The sequence below is a fragment of the Gallinula chloropus genome, assembly GCF_964237585.1.
Source record: "Gallinula chloropus genome assembly, chromosome: 16".
NCBI classification, from domain to species: Eukaryota; Metazoa; Chordata; class Aves; order Gruiformes; family Rallidae; genus Gallinula; species Gallinula chloropus.
Window position 1 is genome coordinate 12,359,992 of NC_140101.1, and position 23,523 is coordinate 12,383,514.

At 45.5% G+C, this 23,523-nt stretch overlaps 1 protein-coding gene across 1 annotated transcript; it reads left to right on the forward strand.

Moving 5' to 3' along the window:
• Positions 1 to 3,992: 3,992 nt before the first annotated feature.
• Positions 3,993 to 7,071, forward strand: GDF5 (growth differentiation factor 5; the record flags this gene model as incomplete). The annotated part of the gene is made up of 2 exons (XM_084271559.1): positions 3,993 to 4,626; positions 6,203 to 7,071. 2 exons carry the CDS (start codon positions 3,993 to 3,995, stop codon positions 7,069 to 7,071), a joined length of 1,503 nt encoding a protein of 500 aa, XP_084127685.1.
• Between the last annotated feature and the right edge of the window lie 16,452 nt (positions 7,072 to 23,523).

Here is a 23,523-nt window from a genome sequence, read left to right on the forward strand (position 1 = left end):
AGACTACTCAGATACCAAGACAACTGGCTTTGTACTGATTCCAAGTGACATCCAAAAATGTCATTTCCTTTTTCACACCACCTGGCTTTTGGGACCCATTGCATATGCACCATCGCAGCAGACAGGTACCCCTTAGTACTAGTGTTCTTGAGACAGGACATGGAGTGGACAGTACCCCTGTGCTTTCTTCTAGACTTGTCTCATCCGTGGCTCACTTCTCTTCAGAGACATAGTCAAGTCTCTTGATGACCAATGACTCACTTCTTTCTTTGGATTTCCAAGTTTTTATTCATCATCATGATGCTGTAGCATAGCCTTTAAAACCATGCCACAATTCCCCACATTAGTAGCAAGGTTATTATCTTTGTTTATCTCTGGCCTAAGTTCTGAGTGACCTGATCTAGTGACGGTGTCCTTCTTACTGCAGGGGGTTGGACTAAATGGCCCTTAAAGGTCCCTCCCAACCTAACACATCCCATGATTCCATGAGCAACTTTGAATTACAGCATCTCTGAGTTTTCTCTAATTCTTCTCAAAAAGCACAGAGCTGTTAAGTTCCTTTCTAAAATGATCTTTTCATACTTTTAAAAATCAGTCCCCAAAATGCTACGGTGCAGAGGTCTAATCACAGAAATATAATGTTAATTGATTTTAATAAGCAAAAGGAATGTGACAGCAAATGGCTTAATAGATGGAGTTTACTCAACTCAATCCTCTAAGTCCTTTCTGGAAATTAGTCCACCTGGTAAAGGACAAGGAAATTCCTGATAGTTGACTAGAATAAAGATTTCCATGTGCAGCTTAAGCTGCGAGTTTGCATCAGTGAACTGATTCTGGCTCCTGGCATCATGAATCCAGTGGATTTGGAGACATGTTTGGGGCCACTCATTGAATCCAGTATATTTTAGAGTGCACCCAGTGGCTCTGTGGGCAAGCCTGGCATTTTTTGCTTGGCTCAGCCCCTGCACAGCACCCTCTGGCAGATCAAGCTGGTGAACTGAGCTTTCCCTGAGAAGAACTGAGCTGCTGCCTGCTGCAGTAGGACTTCAGTTGGCTGGAGTTCAGCAGCGTTGCATCCAGATGACAAACATCTACAGGTGGCAGTTTGATCACAAAGGTGTATCTTGCTTCAGGGAGCCCATCAGATGTTGGTGTGTGACTGTGCCCAAGCACTGAAGAAGTATACACTTTGAAGTTACCAGTTGAGTTGGAGCCAAGCCAGTTGGAGTAACTCCACATTAGTGTAGGGCCATAACAGGACACTCTGTGGGTCTTGGTCAAGACCATCAAGACCACTCTGGGGCTGTGGAGTTCAGTGTACTGCACAGTGACCGTGCTCCCATGGTTCCAGGCACCCAGACAGAGAGTCCCTCAAGAAAGCCTCTTTAAATGACCCCATCGTTCACGCAGCTTGCTTTGCTTGCTTTTGCTCTTTTTTTTTTTCTGCCTAGGCCTGTCCAGCCCACTAAGAAACATTAATCACAGACATGTAAATACTCTTTGAACACGTGACTGATTGTGCTTTTAATCTGTAATGCCATCGCCTCACCTCCTGTTCTTTTGTGTCTGTCTTAAATCATTTGTAAATCCATTTGCCTGTTTGGTAGAGCAATAGAGAGATTTAATGATGCTAAATTCTTACAAGTGCTGTGAAAAGTGGGAACTCAACAGATAGCTGGGTTTGTGGCCTACTGGCAAGCTAATCGATATCCCCATAGCACAGAATCACAGAATCACCAGGTTGGAAAAGACCTTTAAGATCATTGAGTGCAACCATTCCTGTCCTGTGCTAACCCATATCCCTGAGCACCTCATCTACCCTTTTTTTAGACACATTCAGGGTTGGTGACTCAACCCCCTCCCTGGGCAGCCTGTTCCAGGCCCTGACAACTCTTTCAGTGAAAATGCTTTCCTGACATCTGATCTGACCCTGCCCTGGCACAGCTTTGTGCCATTTCCCCTTGTAAAGAACCAAACACAGCACCCAGCCTCCTGCCCAGTGGGAAGGTGGGCAGTGTGGGACAGGTAAAAGGATGGCATGGTTGGGAGAGCCACGGTGCCGGCATGGAGTGACTGCTGGGGAATGGTTTCATCAGAGGCAACTCAGCGAAAAGCTGCTTTAATTTGCTGTGGAATATCAAAACTACAATTGCCATCAGAGGAAGGGCTATCAGGTCATAATCAGGAGGGTGGGGTTTTGGATCTACCTGATTTATGGCACCTGTGAAATCACTGAACTCTTCTATCCTTCACTTCCTCCATCAAAACAAGGGAAGCGTGCACTGCTCCTCATGTTTAAGGGCTGCAGGTTGTTACTCATGAGAGTAGTTCGGGGCTTCTGGTACCAGTCTGGGTGGGAAATGCTACAGCACACACAAACCAGGCCATGAAGTGCTGTATCTTTTCCCTTTCTTATTGCCTCAAATCAAAACAACTGAGGGAGGAGGACAGGACTTAGCTAGAGGAGAGAAGGGTCCCATTAATCCCTGTTGAATCCATCCCAGTGCTTCATTTCCCGAAGCTCATTTAGAATAACAACAGTTCATTTTTTTTGCAGCTTACAAAAGACCCGCTCGCTCCCCCCCTTCACACGGCCAAAAGAAGCAGGAGAGCCTTGATGTGTGAGTGCTGCCTTCTACCCATCGCAGAATCACTCAGGTTGGAAAAGACCTCCAAGATCATCTAGTCCAACCTCCCCTCCTTCCCCCCGCCCCCCCATCCTGGCTGTGGATCTAGGCAGCTCTTGAAAGTTTTGCATCGAATCTGAAAGCAAAGGCTGGAGCCGAGCAGCCCGCGGAGGAGAAGCGGGGGTTTGGGGGTGCCTGCGGCCGGAGGAGGAGGCTGGCTGCCTGCAGGGTGCACTGCTGCCCTGCACTGCGCAGCACCCACCCCACCGGGCATCCCCACCCGCAGCAAGCGGCTTCTCCAGCCGGGCTGACGTGCATTTATTTGGGGGGCTGAGGGGGGGGTTGGTTAAGCACAGCAATAAATAACGCCAAAATACACCGAGTGTGAGGATGGCCGGGTTGTGCTTGGGAGAAATTGAACTTCACCCCTGTTCAGTGCCTGTGTTACCAGCTCAGCCCTTGAGTCACTGGAGGGTAAAAGGACAGCTCTGCTAAGAGCTCTCTGGAAAAATGAAAGGAAAAAGAAAAAAAAGGGAAAAAAGGGAAAAAAAAGCAAAGAAAAAAAAAAGAAGAAAAAAGAACGAGCTAACTGAATTTTATTTAGATATTTTAATGTATGCATCCAGTGGACTGTATGACAGGTCTCAGTTGTTGATCTTGCAGTTTGTCCCTGTTTAAATGAGAAGTTCATCGCAGGCTAAGGTAGAGGTCGTATTGCCACTTGAAAAGGCATCCTCTGGAGTTTTGAGCCTGTGGAGCTGTTTCACATGAAGCAGAGTATGACTCATGCTAATGAAAAGGGTAAAGAAGATTTTTTTAAAGAAATATATCGCAGTTAAATTAGTTTAGACAGCATGACATCAGAGAGTAATTAAATAGGTTTGTTGGAATTCCGTTTCCAATTCCTGAGTTCAGGTTTGTAAAAGATTTCTGAGCACCTGCAGGTCTCTGTGTGTGAAATATTTTCACTGGAAAGGATTCAAAACTTTAAAAAAACCTTTTAACACAGAGGCAGCATTACGCCATTCTTCCTTCTTGGAAAAAAAACCCCGTGGATTTAAACAGGACTCCTTCAAGTTTTCAGTCAGTTTTACAGAAGAAAACGAGGTGGTAAACTTTCTCTTTTCAAGAACAAGTTCTTTATAGCTGCTAACTGAAGTCAGGGGAGATCGTATCTGAGTACATGAGCATTTCCACTATGGGACTGGATACAAGCATTGAACAACGAGATTTGAAATGTTTTAATCTCAAACGAAAACCGTTTTTGCTGACTTTGGTTTTTAATTTCTTTCATGTTTTCTTCTGCCAAACTGGAGGAACCTTTTCTGATTTTTTCTTTAGTGGCATTCAGAGGAAGACCAGAGGATGAAAATCCTGCATTTTCTCACTTTACTGCTTTGGCATTTGACTTGGCTGTCTCTGGATCTAGTTCCTGGAGCGCTGAGTAATTCCGAAGCAGGCCAGGGTAATCCAGGATCTAAACTAGTTTTTTTAAAAGGAGAAGGAAAAGAAAGGAGTCCCTCAGCGCGGGCAGGTACACTGAGGACTGCAAGCCATGGATATAGTACTGGGACCTCAAAGGCTAGGACTAAAAGCAGTGCTGTTCAGGCTGGAGCTCTGCTGGCCAAGAACGATGAATCAAAGAAGGTTCTCTCAAGAACAGCAGCCACGGAGGGCAAGGTAGGACATCTCCCCAGCAGACCTTCTGGAGTAAGGACAGTGACTCCAAAGGTTCAAAATCTTAGCAGCAAGGTGGCTTTGAAAAAAACTGGCACGAGCAGTACTGACACTGATTCTTTCAAAACCAAAAAGACTAAAGAGCCTGTAACCCAGAGGGAAACTAAGGAAACTTTCAGACATCCCCCTATAACGCCACATGAATACATGCTGTCTTTGTACAGGACTCTCTCAGATGCAGAAAAAAAAGGCGTTAATGGAAGTGTAAAACTGGAGGCTGGACTTGCCAATACAATAACCAGCTTTATAGACAAAGGACAAGGTAAGAAAGGAGCTCGTGTGTGTGTGTGTGTGTGTGTGTGTGTGTGTGTGTGTGTGTGTGTGTGTGTGTGTACAGAGCGAGATGTCTGAGTGTGTTTATACATGTGGGCAAGTATCAGAAAATACTCACACTTTGTTCAAGTCAAATAGCTCTTTGTAATGTGAATGAAATTGTACAACTTTGCTGCAGATTTTCACCTCTTGCCTTATCTTGGAAAATTCATTTAGAGGCAGAGCAAGATGGTTGTGTGGCAGCCAAACAAAACATGTAGAAAATATTTTAGATAGGTATTGTTGAAAATCAGTCCTTGCATGCTTTGCTGGTTAGAAACCTTTACATTTTTGTCATATTTTATTTCCGTAACTAGCTCCTGGAAACTGCTAACACCAGATTTTGTTGTAAAGCATGTCTAAAAATACGTGGCGTGCTAAGAATGGGGCTATTCTGTGGAAAAAAACACGAGTTTCAGTATCAAAGGGTCAGGCTGATTTGTTTGAGGTAGAAGAGTGAGGAACTGTAGACCAAGGAGTCATTATAACGTAGGGTGGGTGTACCTGTACTAGCCCTAAGTTCATATGTTCAGGTACAACCAACCTTCTACCCACAGAAGCCCCCAGCTAAGCACAGACTAACAGGAGTAAATAACTTCTGGGACTCCAGAACTCACCGTTCAACATTCTGGCTCTAAACTACTTTGGAAATTTGGACTAATGTCTGCTTTCACACAAGAAATAGCCAGGCTCCCAAAGAATTATGTTCACCTTACCAACCTGGCTGGAGAGTCCCATGTTGCTTCCTATGACATTAGTCTTGTCATGCACTAAAGGAAGCAACACAGGCTACAGGTAATGGTGATGGAAGACTTGCCCAGGACTGGATTTGTTTGCCGTTTTATTATGAATAGCTCAGCTTCTGGGAAGGGATGATGCCCTGCTCACAAGTGCTGCATTCAGGCTCTCAGCTCACCACTGGAAGGCACTGCTAACGTAATGTCGCTAAAACGTTGGCTCGCCCATATTCCTTGTTAGTGCTGCTCAGGAGCTTAATCAAGGTTAAAGGGAGGAATGTTTTTCTGCCTAATTTGAAAAAGTTGTGAATCATGTGGAGTTAGGTTAATAAGGCAATTATCCTTGTGTCTGGCAGTTCCTGGGGGATGTTGGTTTTAAAGTACTAATTCACTATTGTATCGTCCGAGGGTAAATTTGCTCATGTTTGGAGCCAGCATGAGGCCTGGTCACGACTGAAACTCTGTTTCAGTAATTTAAGTAGGATATAAGTGGTGAATAGGCCCTGTGAGTGCTCGGTCCTGAGAAAGGACTATTTTTCAATTGGCTAATTGCTACTTTGAAGCTGGAAAATGCCCACTGGTGAGACAAATGAGATTTCTGCAAGGCAAACTCAGAAACTCATTTCCCTCTTGAGTCACTGAGTTCTTCTGGGTCCTTGCAGAGAACTGATGCCTTCGACAAAAATTGCTCTTAACTTCTAGGCAAGCTTCAGCGAAACCATTAAGAACTGAATAACTGATATTGATCTGTGCTTCATATATATTTAAAACTGTGTATGCTTTTTTTAGACGAGCGAGCGCCAACTATAAGGAAACAAAAATATATATTTGACATCAGTGCATTAGAAAAAGATGGCTTGCTGGGAGCAGAACTTCGAATATTGAGGAAAAAGCCTTCTGATACATGGAAGTCTCATTCTTCTGGAAAAACTTCCCAAGTGAAATTATTTAGTTGCTCTACAAACAGACAAGCAGCAACACTCCTGGACTCTCGTACTGTCAGTATCACAGATACACCGAAGTGGGAAGTGTTTGACATCTGGAAACTTTTCAGGAACTTTAAAAATTTGGTTAACTTGTGCTTTGAACTGGAAACTTTTGACAGGGGGAAAGCTGTTGATCTCAGGAGTGTGGGATTTAATAGAACGGGAAGACAGGTCAATGAAAAGGCTCTCTTCTTGGTATTTGGGAGGACCAAAAAAAGGGACTTATTCTTCAATGAAATCAAAGCTAGATCGGGCCAAGATGACAAAACTGTTTATGAGTACTTGTTCAATCAAAGGCGGAAGAGAAGAGCTCCTCTAGCAACACGGCAAGGGAAGAGGCCCACAAAGAATCCAAAGGCAAGGTGTAGCAGAAAAGCCCTCCATGTAAATTTTAAGGATATGGGCTGGGATGACTGGATAATAGCCCCTCTAGAGTATGAAGCTTATCACTGTGAAGGGCTGTGTGAATTCCCCCTTCGATCCCATCTGGAGCCCACCAATCATGCCGTTATCCAAACATTAATGAACTCGATGGACCCAGAATCGACTCCCCCAACTTGCTGTGTCCCAACCAGGCTGAGTCCTATTAGCATTCTTTTCATTGACTCTGCAAACAATGTGGTCTACAAGCAGTACGAGGACATGGTGGTGGAGTCATGTGGTTGTAGGTAGCAGAACAGTTGCTAACATGAATATGTTACAAAAGGTGATATGACACATTGAACATAACCTCTCCTTGGATAAGGATAACTAGATTTCTTGCCTCTAGGATAAGTGTGTTTACAAGGATGTAGCAATAAATCCAACGCTTGTATATGTCTCTCCACCATAGGCATGTTTCAGCAGCATTTGGATGCTGTCATGCAGCCTGATACAAGGCCTTGTGTCACCAACATGAGACTGGTGCTCATAACTGAAGTTCATGACAGAGAAGATTATACCTCCACATCTCTAGATCACCTGGTTTTAGCTTCAAGGCAGTGGACAAAGATGGTATCAGTGAGCTGTGGGTATGACCTGTTTGATCCTTTTGAACAATATTGTTGAGACTGAATTCATGGCTGAATCCTGTGTGCTTTGTCCATTAAGAAATGCAAGAAAAGAGTCCTGATGTCAGAAGAAAAGCTTGTGTTCTGGTGTGCTTCCATCTTGGTGTAAATAGTTACACTGTAATATGATTTCTTTCTGATTAGCTCTTGAAACTTTGCATATATAAAGGAGGAGTCATTAAATATAATATGTTGATTTAGTTTTAAGTTTTATGTGGAGGTAGGTGATGCAGGAAGTATTTGCTTCCATATATGCTTTCCTCCAAGCTACATATCTTTCTTAAGTATCCACCTTTCCATTATTGTGTAGCAAGATATATTACTCTGTATAAGGTCCAAGTTGTTCTCAAATGCTCATAGTAAAAGCGTTCAGTTGTGGCATAAGATGTAATAAATTATTGACACAGTGCTATGCTGTGTCTAGGTGTCCAACTCCGTGTAATTATAATGCTATTACAAAATTGTTTTAATGTTTTTGTACAATAAATACAAGTGAAAGGGACTTTTCAGTGCAGTGGAATACCAGTGGTATGCAAAACATGTCCATGTATTTTGCTTGCCTCTAACTCTGCTACCACAGAAGGAAACTGTGGAAACATTGGAAGTAAGATCTGAAAGTGTGGCACCATTTGATCTGGCGGGCAATGACATTATCATCTGATGTATCTGAGCCAAAAATGAGCTGTGCAGATGAGTGCAAAAGAGCACTGGTCACCTTTTTATTCCACCCTCCAAGGGCTGTGTGTTTGCTTATCTCCTTTGTTCTAGACATGGATTATAAATTTATTGTGGGATCACTCTGTGTGTGTTTCCACCTACAAAACTGGCCACTGTATGTTCAACTGCAGACAGATCAGAAAGTCCAGAAGAACCATCAGAAATGGCTGAAGTAGCTTATCAGCAGTATGAAATAGAAATGCTAAGGTTTGATACAGTTTCATCACAGCTTAAACCATCAAGACCCATCATTCCCTAGACCTGAACTCTCCTCTGCAGGGAGCTGAACATGAGGCTATGTCCTTCCTCCAGCGCGGTCGGGGCGGCTGGGCTGTGAACCAGCTTAAAATACCTCGGCACACGGCCGTGCCCTGTGCAGGCAGCTCTGCCCTGTGCCATGACCTACAGCATGGTGATACGGAGCAAGCGCTGCAGGGAGCTTTCATACGTGTGATCTCTTCGTGATAGGTTAGTGCTGCAGTTTCTCCCTCTGGGAATCGATACTGCTTGGTGCAGGCCGTGCAGTAGCACAAAACAAGGTGGGTCTTGCTGGTGCATCACTGACTAGCAGGTCAACAGGCATGTAGGATGAGAGCACTTGAAGCTGCTTTGTAACAAGTGCACGTGAAATTCTGGCATCTTACAGATCTGTTTTGTGGGTTAGAGCTGTTCCCAGGGCTCCTCTATCTTCCTCTGTGTGCACTTCCCAGGTCCTGCTCTTCCTTGTCTTGATGGAGTCTTAAGCCAGGACCAACACTTACTGTCCCCCACGCTAACTGCTTAGCACCACGCAGTCTCATACGACCTTCAAAACAACAAGGAGTTTTTAACTCTAAGCTTTACTACAGACTTACTTAGATACGATTTACCATTGCTGCAGTAGGAGAGAAAACATCCTCCTGCCAAGTCCCCAGCCCAGAGGGCATCTCAGGCTTCCTTTGCCCAGCCTGTTCAAGCAGCACTTTTCTTGCTCCTGCTGTTTTCTAAGTGACAGCTTGCAGCTTTTCAGGCTCCTTTCTCCAGCACTGACCACAGCTGCCTTGTGGAGAGGTTGGCTAGATGACCATGAGAAAGGCTTTTCCTTTCTCTCTTGTGTGTGAGTGCTGCTCCCCACGCCTACGCCTGAAACCTCTGTTCTCATGCATGATGACACAGTTGTGCCTTGCCATCTACTAACCACACAGGCACATTCCTCAATGGCTTGGGGTGATCTGCTGAAAACAGCAAATTAAATTCACATGAAGCAAATTTCAGTTGTCTGAGCAGACGAGTTCACTCCTGGGATTACAACTGCCCACGAAGGGCAGTTTGCTTCAGCTCCAGCTGGATTTGTGAGATGCTGAGGCAGCTTTGGAGGAAGGCAGTATTGGTGTTACACCCAATGTATGACAGGTTGGAAATCTGAGGAGGAAAATTGCCATACCCTTCACAGTGCAGAGCTGTTGATCAGCCTGAGGATCCTGGTGGGGCTGGTCACAAGAAGTTTTTCAAACCTGGTAGTATCTTGCTGAGGTTCTTGTTTCCTGCCTTTGTATGGGTTTCTTGATGTGTGAATAAAGCAAAATAAAGGTTCAGGATAATGGTACTTAAACTGAGTGTGTGTCAGCATCTAAATAGAAAAAAAAAATAATTAAATAGAAAAACCTAAGAGTTTGCAATTATCCCGAAGCAAATAGTATGAAAAATGAACAGAAATGCTGACATACTAGAGACTTAAAAAACACCCTTTGGTAATGGTTCAAAACCCCAAATTCTGCTAGGTAGTAGTTATACCTTGAAGGGAAAAGAAGAAAACAGTAGTAGGTTTTTAATATCAGTTTCAACAAACCTGAAACTACAGTAAAATGCCTGAATTATAATGGATTGTTACCACATCAGAACTGCAGGTATTGGGTTTGGCCTAAACAGCAGAAATTTCAGCCCAAGTACTCTGGGAGTTAGGAGGTAATGTTCACTTTCCTTAGTTCAACTGTGGTGACATTCAGAAGGGACAGTCCCGGCACTGCACAAGTTTGGTCCAGCTCAAAGTGCGGAGTTTATAACCCAGGGCATAGGGGATGGCAGGACTGGGGCAGTGGTTTCACTTTTAACCCTCAAATTGAATATCCTTGGTTTGTAACGCTGGTTATAAGCCAGTGCTGCAATGTGATCTGTATTTATGTCACTGAAATTGTTTGATATCTCTGGGAATTCCAGTTCAATGCTCTTTTATTCTGGAGTGGTCTACTAATTTTCAGGACGGTGTAAATGTACTAGGTGAAGGTGCTTTATTAGTGTATTGTTTGGGTCATTGGGATCATCTGCCACAGACTTCTGTCTCTGTAATTAATTCTGAGATACTTACCCACTCGTTATGATCACTTAAATCAGCAGTGCTTCAGCTTCAGGAGTGAAGGGAGTGACCTCTTTCACTCCTCTTCTCAAAGCAGTTTCTGTTAATTCACTTCCAGAGCAACAAAAAGATGCTGTCACAGCGAGCTGTCAGTTTCTTTCCCCCTGAATTCCACATATCCATTCAACTTCTACTCACAAACCGTTGCAAGTCTGGTCATGGCTTTACATGGCAATCTGCAGCTTCAGTTACCTGGCTTCTCAGAAGGTGTGGTTGGGCATTGGAACATGTTGCCCAGGCAGGTGGTGGAGTCACCATCCCTCAGGGTGTTCAAGAAAAGGTTGGATGAGGTACTGAGGGACGTGTAGGGGGAGGGTTGGATTAGATGATCCTGGAGGTCTTAATAATGATTCTGAGTATCAAAACTTTCCAAGAATGGTGGTCATTGCTGAGACATTCATTATCACTGACTGGCACAAAATCACAACCCAAGCGGGCTTCCCTCAACCCTCATTCCTCTCTGAAAACAGGTTTGGGCATCAGGCATAGCCCGGGGCTGACACATGGCAAAGAAAGCAGAAAGGAATGGAGGACCTTGAAATTCTAAGGGTTTGGCCCTATTTTTTTTTGTCTGGCCTTTATATAACGTGCAAAGATAGACACCCTAAATTATTGTTATGGCTTTCTTCCCATGGGTGAATTGGTGTTAGCAACTGGATGGTAGAAACGCACAGAAACCTGAGCTGTAAAGCAATCCAGGTTAAAAGTTCAGCTTTCCACCTTTATGATGGCAGGTTTCACTCTCTCGCTGAGAATGCCTCACTTGTATTTACTTTTTAGGGTCATTATCTGTCCCCCGAGAGTCTTTGTGAAGGTCCAAATTTCAAATAAACAGTACACTATAAGACAGGTATGTGTGGATAATTTTTGTTGTATTTGGCTAAAATATGGGTACTAAGCTCAATGGGTAAACATAAAAGTATGCCATTTAAAACAATGCATTCCCATTAGTGTTTGAATATGTGCCTAAACTCCATGTACACTTTTACACGGTTATGTCATTTCCTGTGTAAAACGGGCTTGTTTATACAGCAGCCATATGAAAGATGCAGTAACCCGCTATGTGGGCTATTTGAAGCTTTCTTTAAGAAACATAAAAACCCCTTGACCCTTGTATAATAAAAGGTGTTAAAAGATACTGCTTTTATAACATCTTAGCCAAGACTAATAAGAATGTACAAAGCAAAACAATTTTTTTTTTAATTTTTAATTTTTATTTTTCGATTTTTTGGGGTTTTTTTTACGTCGTAGTCCTGGTCACTTGTGTGTTATTTTACCCATTTATTGTTGCTCTTGGGTAGTAAAATTGTATTTAAAAAAATAAAATAGCATGAGATTTCATTGCCTCTCAACAAATTTAATAAACAGGGAAATATTAACATTTTTTGAAAAAAACCCCAGTAAATACAGCACAGTAACCAGGCTCTGCTGCGTGCTCAGAATGGCCCGTTTATTCTGTCAGGCTGGGTTCACTGATGGCCCTATTTTGCTGGGGTTTGGGGTTTTTTTTTCAGAGTTAGTTTCAACTTTCTGCAGTGATGTGGCCAGCTGAAGTCATGCAAATGGATTCCGTTTTCCCTGATGTCATTTTGAAGGGCACAGCTGTCAAGAAAAAACGACTCTGTTATTAGTGATTAATTGGCTGACCCTCTGCTAGGGGACAGAAAAGGTTCTTTTCACTGGTTGTTCTCCAAGAGTGTCTTTGCTGTAATACCTTGTGCCAGACTTTGCCATCCTGCAATCCAGGTTGAGCAGACGCTGCCCGTTACGCTGCCAGATGAAGCCCATTGCAATGAAGGTATTGCTCCTGCCTGGTCAGGTACTGTGTCTGCCTAAGTTTCACATGGTGCCATTTGTCGTGGTGTAAAGTCAGAAACGAGCCTTTTCTTGACAAAACCAGACATTTGCTGGTGGCTTCAGAACATTACTCTTTCTCCAGAAATGTTGGGAGAGAAACACAACTTGGGTGCTCCACGGGCTCAGAGAAAGGGCTGTATCCTTCATGGGAGCATTCTTTTCTGCCAAGGTGCAGTAAGACTCATAAACTTTAGATGGCAAAGAAGTCTTTAACTCATATGGTGAGTGATCAGATTGTTTGAGCCCAGCTAGAGAGGATCCAAGGCTGTGGGCAGTGCATGTCGCAGGAGGAGCTGCTCTGAAGAAAAGCTTGAGGGAATGTGGCCTGGGAGAACAGTGCAGTGTTGGGCTACCTGGATGAAGAAGGATGGGGAGCTACTGGAGAAGGTTCCAAAAAAAAAAAAGCTATGGAGATGCTGAGGGGATCAGAACATCTCTCTGACACAGAGAGGGTGAGGGACTTGGGACTGTTTAGCTCAGACAAGAGAAGACTGAGGGGGATCTTATTAATGCTGATAAATCCTTGGGGGTTGGGTCAGGAGCACGGGGTCAGTCTGTGTTCAGTGGTGCCCAGGGACAGGACAAGAGGTGATGGGCACAAACTGGAGCAGAGGAAGTTCCATCTAACCTTGAGGAGGAGCTTCTTTCCTGGGAAGGTGGCAGAGCCCTGGGCCAGGCTGCCCAGAGAGATTGTGCAGTCTCCATCTCTGGAGACATTCAAACCCCATGATCCTGGATGCTGCCTTGTGCAGCCTGCACAAGGGGATCCTGCTCTGGCAGGGAGTTGGACTGGATGATCTCCAGAGGGCCCTGCCAACCCTGATCATGCTTTGCTTCTGTGATTCTGTCAAGGGATTCGGAGAGAAGAGGCTTTTGGTGCGAGGGGTGGGGGGGAGACATAGGTGTGGAGGAGAGCGGGGGCTGAAGACAGGGTGAAAGACTGAACAATAAACTGGGCTGAATGCAAGAACCACTGTAGAGTGAATGTACATCCAAATGGAGCAAGAGATGGATTGGGTGGCAGTGCTGCTGGTGGGAACAGACATGTCTACATGCCTAGCAGGAAAAAAACCCTTTTTCTGAGGCCTTGATTTTAGTAGTTCTTCTCTTTCCACTTGCCTGCCCTTCTCATGCTAGTGGCTTTCAGGGCTTTACTCAAACTTCTGGCCCAGAAGCTGCTCAAGCAAGGCTCAGAGCAAGCAAAGACAATTAACCTCTGCCAGTGGTATGAGCAGCCAGGGGCTGCGGTAGTTTTAGCCCAGGACTGACTGGCTGTGTGTGCAGTCGTGGAAGGTCCAAAGCAACAGAGCTGAGACACCCAAGTCTGGATGATGAGGCAATTTAATTTATGAGATTTGCAAATGGATCATGAATTTCATTGCTGGACCACGGGCAGAAAAGCAGCCCATCTTCTCCAAGCCACATGCAACCTGAGGTTAAAATGACAGAACATGCAGCTCTGGACAGTTACTCTGAGTGCCCAACCATGGCCTGAGGGCACTTTTCAAAGCAGCCCTTGGCTCCAGCAGCTCATTTGGACCACTGAAGTAAGTGGCTGCCCAGTCAGAGGTAAGAGACAGGCCCTGGGAGAGTGAACCGAAGCAGCTGTGTGCTGAGCAGGGAGCTGATGGGTGACACTAGGCAGAGTGTCCCAAATAAGCCTCCTCTCTGGGGACAGGACCATGCAGACTGGGCCGCTCTGTCCATCTGGGATTCAGCTGCAGGCACAAGCAGGCCTTACTGCCTAGGAAAAAGACCCCAAAAGATGGAGAGGCTCCTGTTAAACACGATAGTCCCTTGGGGGTTTTGTTGGTTTGGGGGGGGGAGTTGTTTGTTTGTTTGCTTGATTTGCCCAGGGAGCAGAGGGCTTGGGCCCAGCTTCTTCTCCCTGCTGCACTTTTACTGGCTGGAGGCAGCAGGAGGGGGAACTCCTGATGGGAGGGGAACTCCTCATGTGTCCCACTGTGCTGCTGCTTTCCGGCTGCTCCTTGGGGAAGTCACCATCCTGCCTGCACCCTCCAGTAGGAAGCTTACAGAGGAGGGCTGAGGTAGACATCTGCCCCAGGGAGTGCATCCTATGGGGAACAGGCGATAGATGTCTGGCATAAATCACACACAGGCAGGACGTGTACTAAACGCTTCCGCATTCGACTGGTTCCTCTCACAGGTAAACTACTGTGTTTCAGACAGCCTGATGTTTCAGGGCATTGTGAGAACAGCTGCTGGATGAGTCCTACAGGCAAGAAATACTGAGTGTGAGGAGGGAGAAAGGAGAGAAAGGACTTGAGCGGTTGGCAGCAGCATAGCTGATACTCGGGCTTTGGGCACGCATCCAAGCAGCTACTCTGGCAGATGAATGCATTTCCAAGGTGTCACTGAGGCCAGTGATGACACGTCAGTATTTTTACAGATCCCTGAGTTATAGACTGGTGCACAGGCTCAATCAAGGCTGAGATGTTTGAACATCTAGTGCTTACAGTCCACACATCTTCACTTCAGAGCATCTATACTGAAATCTAAACCCACTTGGGTGGGTTGGTGATAGAAGACAAGTCTGAGATGTATACAGAAATAGTACAGAAATGGGACAAGTTTATTGATTACTTCAATTTTTTTCCTATGGAATAATGTTCTGTGAATACTATTTGATCAGTAAGTTCCAGAAAATGGAATCTGCAATCTTTCTGAGGCACAAAAACTTCAGAAACAGATAGAGTCTTTATCTCAAAACGCAAACACAGTGGAGCTATCTGTCTCCCCAAACCTTAAAATGTTTTTGGTAAGAGAAAAAGCCGTAAGAAATAATTCATTTGCAACAGTAATGAAATATTCCCCATGCCAGTAAGATAAGAAAGTGATGAGGAGCATGTGCTGGCGTTGTCAGAGTTTTAAAACATTTAACCTGCACCAATAAGCCTACTGATTTTTAATAAATCTTGGAATTCTGGGGAAATTCCAGAGGTTTGGGAGACTCAGGAGAAAAGGAATTTAATTCAGTGCTATAAAGGGTCACTGTGCTGACCTGGCAATTATAAGCAAATTATGGGACTGTTGATACTGCCTAAATCTTATAATGGGATTGAAAGATGGTAGTTTAATTCATAGGCAATAAGAGCAGGAAGAACAATTAAGATCATTTAGCCTGATGAGCCCTGCTTACTCTAGGTAAAAATGTTACCTCCAAGTCCCTGAAATGTCAGCTTGGTTTTTACAGCAACCAAGGCAGCAAATGGCAGTTTGGGAATGGCTGGGAGAGAAAGAGAGAACAGGAGAGAAAATGATCTGTGGCTACTCCAGGGACTTACACAGCTCTTGAATACCCCATGGTACAGCAGAGCTGGAGAAGGGGAAGAACAACTCCAAGTATGAAACCACTTCTGCTGGAGGAATCATTAGATAAGACTGAGGCCCTTCCGTGCGAGCTGAGTGGGGCAAGAAGGAAAAGTGATGAGGGCTAAGAAAGTGAACTGGGGGCAGGTTTTCTCCCAAAAAAAGAACCAAAATGCACCAAACCTGGTTCAGGACAGGTTTGAAACAAGCCGAAAGATACGGATTCCCATAGCATAGCCCAGCTGCAGAACTCCTGACCGCACCCTGGTTTGGATGCTAAAAGTCTACAGTATGTTTAAAAGAACTGAGTAAGTTCATGGAAGAGAAATCCATGAAAAACTGCTGAACCTGAGTCCCTCGGACTTTCTGAGCTGCTGGTAGCTGGAAGAAGAGAAGCTGTGCCAGGAAAACCTTACTGCACATTTGTCCTATCCTTATTTTTCTTTTTAGGGATCTGCTGTTGCCTACAGGGGATGGGTTAGATGGATCCAAGGTCTGACTTGAAAAAAACCACATTCTTATGTTCAGTATGAAGCCCAAAATTTGCAGGGAGGTAATAGCGTGGGACCTGGGCTTAATCCACTGAGTAGGACTTCGAGGGCTCTGGCCACTGTCCTGCTGCAGAAGCATGGCTTTCTGATGTGGTCCCTCTTTTCCCACCAATTTTTCTTTTTTCTTTTTTTTCTTTTTTTTTTTTTTGGTTGTTTTTAAAGAAAGGCTATTTTTAAAGTTCTGTGGAATTAAATGACACTACATAATAGCTGGGTATTATGTATTTGGAAAGAGAGATCCAGGAGTGATTTAAAGACTGAAAGTTTTAAAAAGCTCACCACATTCAGCTCTGAGCTAATTCTGTGAATATTAGCACTTCATTTTTTAATAAGCAGCTATTTCTACCTACTGTCCAGTTTCCACTTTGAATCAGTGAATTGGCTTCTTTGTCTGCTACATGAAAAAACCGACTCCCATGGGCACTGTTCTGCCTGTGCAGACTGTGATGAATTTTTTCTTTTATTTTCTGTGGAAGAGGTAGATCAGCCTGGTTGTGCTTGTGCTGTGTGCCTTCCTTACCAGATTTTTTGCTTCTTCTTGGGTTTTTTTTGGGGTGTGGGTTTTTTTCTCTACACTCCCAGATACCTTTTTTTGTTGTGGTTTAACTCGCCAGCAGCTAAAACAGCCCCACAGCTGTTTGCTCACTCCTTGTGCCCCAGTGGGATGACAGAGAGATCTGGGAAGGAGGTAAAAAAGTAAAATTTGTGGGTTGAAATATAAAGACACTTTAATATGACAGAAAAGGATGAGGATAATAATAGTAATTTAAAAATTATTATTATTACAATGTTTAAATCATTACAATTAATAATTATTATTACAATAAATAATAATAATAGCAGAAGAATATACAGAACAAGTGATACACAGCACAACTTCTCACCACACAAAGCTGATGCTCAGCTAGTTCCTAAGATGTGATCTTCCATCCCATCTAGCTCCCAGTTACATATGGAGCATGATGTGACATGGTATGGAATATCCCTGATCTATGGGTTGGCTGTGTGCCCCACAACTCCTTGTGCACCCTCAGCCTACTCACTGGGAGAAAAAGCCTTGGCTCTGTGTAAACCCTGCTCAGCAGTAAGGAAAACATCTCTGTATTAGCAAAACTTCCTACAGCACAAATCCAAAACTTAGTCCTGTATCAGCTACTGTGAAGAAAATGACCCCTGTCTCAGCCCAGACCAGTGCATTTTTGTACTGAAGAACACCAGAACTCATGCAGTGTGGCAGTAACAGTCTCACCAATGCCACCAACTGTACTTTTACTGAATTTTTATCTTCATTATAGTTCAGGCTTCAACTTCCCCTCTCAGCTACCACATGACATTCAGTTCAAACTCAGCCTTCCATGATAACAAAACCTGCCAGCCAATAATCCCTGCTTTCTAAGGAAAAATGTTCTATTTTATAGCCTCTTACCTCATAGTTGAACATCCTTGTTTACAGCTGAGTTGAAAAGCAGCTCAGTCCCACTAAAGTGTTCCTGCTTGACAAGATTTATGTAATTCTTGTTACTCATTATGAAGTAAAAGTTGTTTTGCTTTTTAGGATGAACATTGAGACAAGCACCTCACCAGCTAGACTCAGGATCAGACCTGTTCCCCTGGCTCACCACCTTCCTGTGCATCCAGGATGAGCGAGCTCTTCAAGAAGTAGAAGAAAGATGCTGACAGCAATCTGTACTTCTTGAATGGTGAAATACTATCTGTCAAGAACGGGGCAGAGGACTGATAGACCCCTTGCTTCTCACATGTATTTGCTAAACCCATTTCTCTCAGGACATTCTCCAGACACCCCAAGGATGTGAACATCAAGATGTGCTCTCTTTGGCACGGATTTCACAGAGTCAGAGAATCACAGAGGTGTAGGGGTCTAACCCCCAATTTAGAGGTTACTTGAAAGCTGCTCTGGGGCAGATGCCTGCTTCATAGAGATTTTGTTCTGCTTTCAGCCCTGCTCTCAGCACATGCTTTCCTATTGCTGTCAGATATTTTTGCACCTCTTGCTGCAAGTCCCCTGGGCACCTCTGTAACCTTCTTGGACTTGCTTATTCCTGGCCAGAGGGTACGTAGCATGAAAACATTCTCAGCAATGCCCTGGTCTCCCTGCACACTGCCAGCTGTCAGGAGGTTTTTAGTTCTGGACATGGGGCTGTTTTCTTTCAGTGGTCTCCTCTGCTGGATGAGCAGAGGATAGGAATGCTCAGTGGCAGTGCTGGCTTCTCCTGCCCAGTGAGAGGCACACAGAGCATCCTGCACACCAACCCCGGAGGAGCTGTGGGAGCACACTGCTGCCCATGGCCCCTCTCTGCCCATGGCTGCCTCTTTTGCCTGCTTTCGGAATATGAGCAACACATGGACGCTGCATGAGCCATCCTGTTGCTCAGCCCCTCTGGGATTCCCCAGAGCAGCAGAAGTCTCTCACAGCCATGGGAAAGGGCCACTGTCTGCCCTGTTCGCAGCACATGGCCAAGTCCTGTGGCTCTGCTGGGAGCCACATGAGGGGAGGGCAGAGGGAATGCCTGCCAGGAGGTGGTGGGGTCAGGCATGATGGGGACATTTCTTAGTGCAAATTGCTCAGTCTTTGCTCGGAGGGACTGACAGCATGCCCCTGATAGATTATCCCGGATAGCCAAAGCTTGCCCCATATTATATGGTTTTCATCACAAACATAAATGTGCTTGGTATAAAACAGGTCAGGAAGGTTTAAGACATGGTATATGAGAAAACATTTTCCAGATTTCAGCTTCCTCCGAGGTAATATGCAAGTGTAATTAAAACAGAACCTGGAAATATAGAGTACAGTACCCTATTGAAAGTGTGTTGTATGAGCTGAACTCCCTTCATTGATAGTTTTCCAAAACACACAGCTGCAATAATCTTTATCCAGGAGAAGGGAATAAATTAAGTCTGAACACCTCTGCATATAGTACAGTACAGTGTATAGCGCTGCACCCCGTGTAACCCCTCAGTGGTAATGGAAAGCCGAAGGAGGCGCAAGTGGAAAACCTCTCCAACCAGCAAAGGCTTTCTTCTTCAGAAGGGACACAGATGGAGAGAGAAGCTCATGAAGCAGAGGTGGCTTACGTCCTGGGGTCTGCTTGAGTGGCTGAGACCCTGCAGTGGCCGGGTGCCAAAGCACATCCCACGTTTGACAGGTGGGGAGGCAAACACCCTGGGTTTACCCCAGCAAACAGCGAGTACCACGGGCGGGCTAAAGTGAACAAATAGGAGTTTATCATATTCAACAGCAGCAGCCACACGGGTATAGAAGCTCAGAGAAAGTAATCGGGTCCTATTTCTGTTTCCACCAAACATTTCAGTCCTGGAGTTCAGGTTTGACTTGCTGGGCTTCACCAAACTCTGTGAGGTGTAGCAGTGAGGAGCCTGGTCTGACTCCTGTATGCTCTTCCTCCTGCAGAAGAGGGTAACTCCCTCTTGGGGACCACAGCAAGGATCACTTCCACTAGCCAAGGAATTCCAGATCAGGAAATCAATCTGCATACTTGACAGACCTTTCAGGGTCCATAATGCATTGCCAGCATTGGACTTTTATTGAGAAATTGTCTTGTTTTCATATTTTTACATAGTGTTTATCCCAGGAAACTGCAGTAACAAATTATGCACACTGACAGCCCGGAGTATTCAGTTTTATGGAGAGGTCTAAGCATCTTTAGGTTGCTGAAATACAATTAGCTTCCATTAAAAGCCTTTCTTCAGCTTGTAATGTCATCCTATATGGTTCTCAATGTGTCCAGATGTACCCTGTATGCAAAGGAGAAAACATTTGCAAAAGCGCAGTATGAAAAATCCATTATAAACTACCAGTTCAACCTTAGAAATGCCATTTTCCTTCAGCAAACAGCCAGAGCTAGAAATCCAGCGGAACTCGGGTTTCCCCATGCGGTCAGGTGGCCCCTCACTGCATTTCTGGAACTCAGAGTTCTGGTAAGAGCGGTGCGAAGGCATCCAAGTAAGCTCTGGAAGAAGTCAATCCACATGTACCAGGGCTCCAAGGGTCTGTTATCACTGATCTGCGCTTCAAGTCTGAAAAAGGTGCATTAGACAGGACATGGTGCCAGACCTGCCCTGGCTCCATGGGTACATACAAGGCCCTTTCAGAACCTGGAGCACCGGGAAAGCCGCAAAGACACTCAAATAGCTGCAGGGGCCAGCTGGCAGTCTTGCAGTGTTGGCGCTGGACCAGAGTTAATAAGACCTGCTGGACCTGAAGTGAGTTTTTGCAATTGGATTTCTCTTTATCGTGATCTCCAGAGCATCCTGGAATACCCACATGGACTATTTGCCCTCTTGTTATCCGGAGTGTCCCAGCCTTGCTTGTCCCAGGTAACATGGAGAGATCTTATTTCCCTGTACGAGCATGAGATGTCCTTTGACTTCCCTGCTGCAGAAGCAGGAGCAGGTGGCTTAGAAGGAAAATGAGCATCATTTTAAATCTGCACTTAGACAGGAATTCTAGACTGGGCAAAGGAAAGACTGAAGTTGAAGGATCTGTATTTTTGCCCTAGTCTAAAGTATGTTTGTTTTTCAGGAGGAGGGAGCTCTCTCCAGCAAGTGTTGGGCTAACTTACCAAGTTCATTTTGATTCTTCATGTGACTGGGAAAAATGCAGGAAGTTGTTATGGGACTTAATATATTTTGAGTATTTCAAAATGGTTGATTGACCTACACATAGTTACATTTTAAAATATAAAAACAGCCTTATGTAAAAATGATCCATCTGCTCTTCTGGGTGAAAATGGGACAGGCATGTTCTATGATAGTATTTGAAAGGAAGTTATGTGCTGATAAGAAATTAGGAGGACAGGCACATCAAATATTTTTAAACATTTTTGTTTAATAATTATTTATAATTCCTTGTTAATTAAGTAAAAAAATCCCAAAACCAACAAAACCCAGAAAAACTTGTAGCAATGACCACTGAAGCCACTTGGGAGAGGTTAAATGTGTATGTAATCTCAGGGCTGCAATAGCCCAAGCAGCTCTGTGCAGCATGCAGACACTCTTGAAAGCAGACAGAAACACAGAGGTAAAAAAACCCACACCCAAAAGCTGCTTCCAACTGAGTTACACACAGAAGGTCTGACTGCAAAGCTGTCTGCACAGAGTATCACTGCTGGAGAGCAGGAAATGTGGTAAGTAAAACAGAGCAGAAGAGGTTCTAGAGGTGCCTGTCTCTGAAGTCCAAAAAATGAAAAATCATACCCTTCCCGATTCTTCTTTCCTGTTCAGTCACCTGGTTGCCAGTGTACCTAATGCCATCATCCTTGCCCCCGGCATGTTGCAGCACACTCACAAAAGCCAGTTTCTCTGATGCTCCTAATGGCTGTGGACAAAAGAACACCAGCCCCTAGATGGGAACTTTGCTGCCCTGTCTCTGGCTGGTTAAAATGCTCTTCCAAGAGCAGCTCCACACAGAAGGTTTGTTATGACTGTTCTGAGACTCATGCAGTCTGGAGCTGCTCACTAAACGGAGCTGAACAGTAAGAGTTTGAGGACAGCAAGGACCGTGTACATAAAGGGGAGTAAATTGCCAGTGCTCTGACTGACTAAACCCCCCCAGAGTTGAAATTCCAATCCACCTCCAACCCCTCTGTCTTCACATCCCCTTTGGAGGCAGCCTGATGTGCTGTGCTGTGCGTGTGAGCTAGCTGTCCTCTGTTTGACATGCACAGGGCTAAGTGCTACATGGAGAATGATGGAACAGTGACAGCAGAGAGGCGAGGCGGTGATTTTCTCCAGCTGAAAGGTGTCAAAATCCTCCTGTGCATCATCAGATAAGACTATGACAAACCTGAGCAGTGTCAGGAACTGACGTACTCAGCATATTTATCAGACACACAAGTCCGAGTTAGGAAGTGTCTGCTGTGGTGGGCAGGCAGCTGCACACCACTGCAGGACTCCTCTGCTGACAGCAGTCTTTCTCTCTATGACTGCACCCTGTGGGGTTCTAGAGCTTCATCAGTTTTAATGACTCTTAACTAATGGCAAAGAGGAGGCATCAGAGAAGTGTAATCATTCTCCTCTATCACCTTCTTACCAAAATATTGCTGTTAAGAACGTTATTAAATATTGCTTTGAGTCTAATACACAGAGGACAGGTAAGCAAATAGAAAGCAGCAGAGTTGGCTTTAACCTTCCTCCCTAGAATGAGCCACAGGCACAAGAAGGAAAAGCGATGTAGCATATCCCTGACAGAGGTCTGTGGTTCCCTGACTCCTTCAACATCCAGCCCCGTGTCAGAACAGTGAAACCTATTCCAGGAGATGGCTGTGGTGAGTCGGAATACCTCGGCAGGCGGAGGGCAAACACAGGGATCTGTGCAAAGTCCAAGCAGGGGATTCCACTTGGCCCCCTTGGGCCTGACATTTAAGAACATAGGAAAGATTTCAAAGGACTACTGTGGAGTTTCAGGGCCGTTACAGCAGCTGCTACTGCCCTCTTGAGAAGCTGATACCCCAGTAAATACGCTGGGAAAGAGAGGAGTGGAGTGTTATAGTTCCCCCAGTTCTTTAAGCCAGGCTCACTCTCTTCCCCAGCTGCTCCTGCTCACATCTGCACCAGCCTCCCGTGTGCGGGACGAACATTTGTGAGGTGATGTGGATGCGATCCAGGCTAACCCGGCTGAACAAGCAAGCTCATTTCAACCCGCCGGGCTGCTGCTCGGGCTCACCCTGTGGCCTCAGGAAAGCTGGCTGCCAGCACAAGCACGGAGCAGGGAATACATGCCGGGGAGCAGGGGGGGGATGGCTCCAAGGTCTGAGGGGCTCAGCCCCCTTCTCCTGGCGCTACCGCTGGGATACCCCCGAGCTTGTACAGGTGCTGGCACCTGCTCAGGGCAGCCGGAGCGGCCAGATCCACCTCAGCCAGAGGGAACTACCGCTGCCTTGAGGCTGCTCCGGGCTGCCAGGCAGCAGAGCGAAGGCGCCGCCAGCACCCGCCCGGCGGGTCGGTGCTTCGTGAGGCTGGCAGGGAGGCCAGGCACGGATCGCCACCTCTCCCTGTCCCGAAGCAAACCCCAAACCCGGCACAAAGCACAAGACGGGAGGCAGCCCCCAGGCTCTCTCTTCCCGACCGCACAGCCGCAGGTCGCCCGCCTCCGGCCAGCACGGGCTCCACCCCCAGAGACCCGCGCATGCGCGCTCGGCTCGGCGGAAGGGGCTGCGCCGGGCTGTTCTCGCCGGCGGAAGCGGCGCCGAGG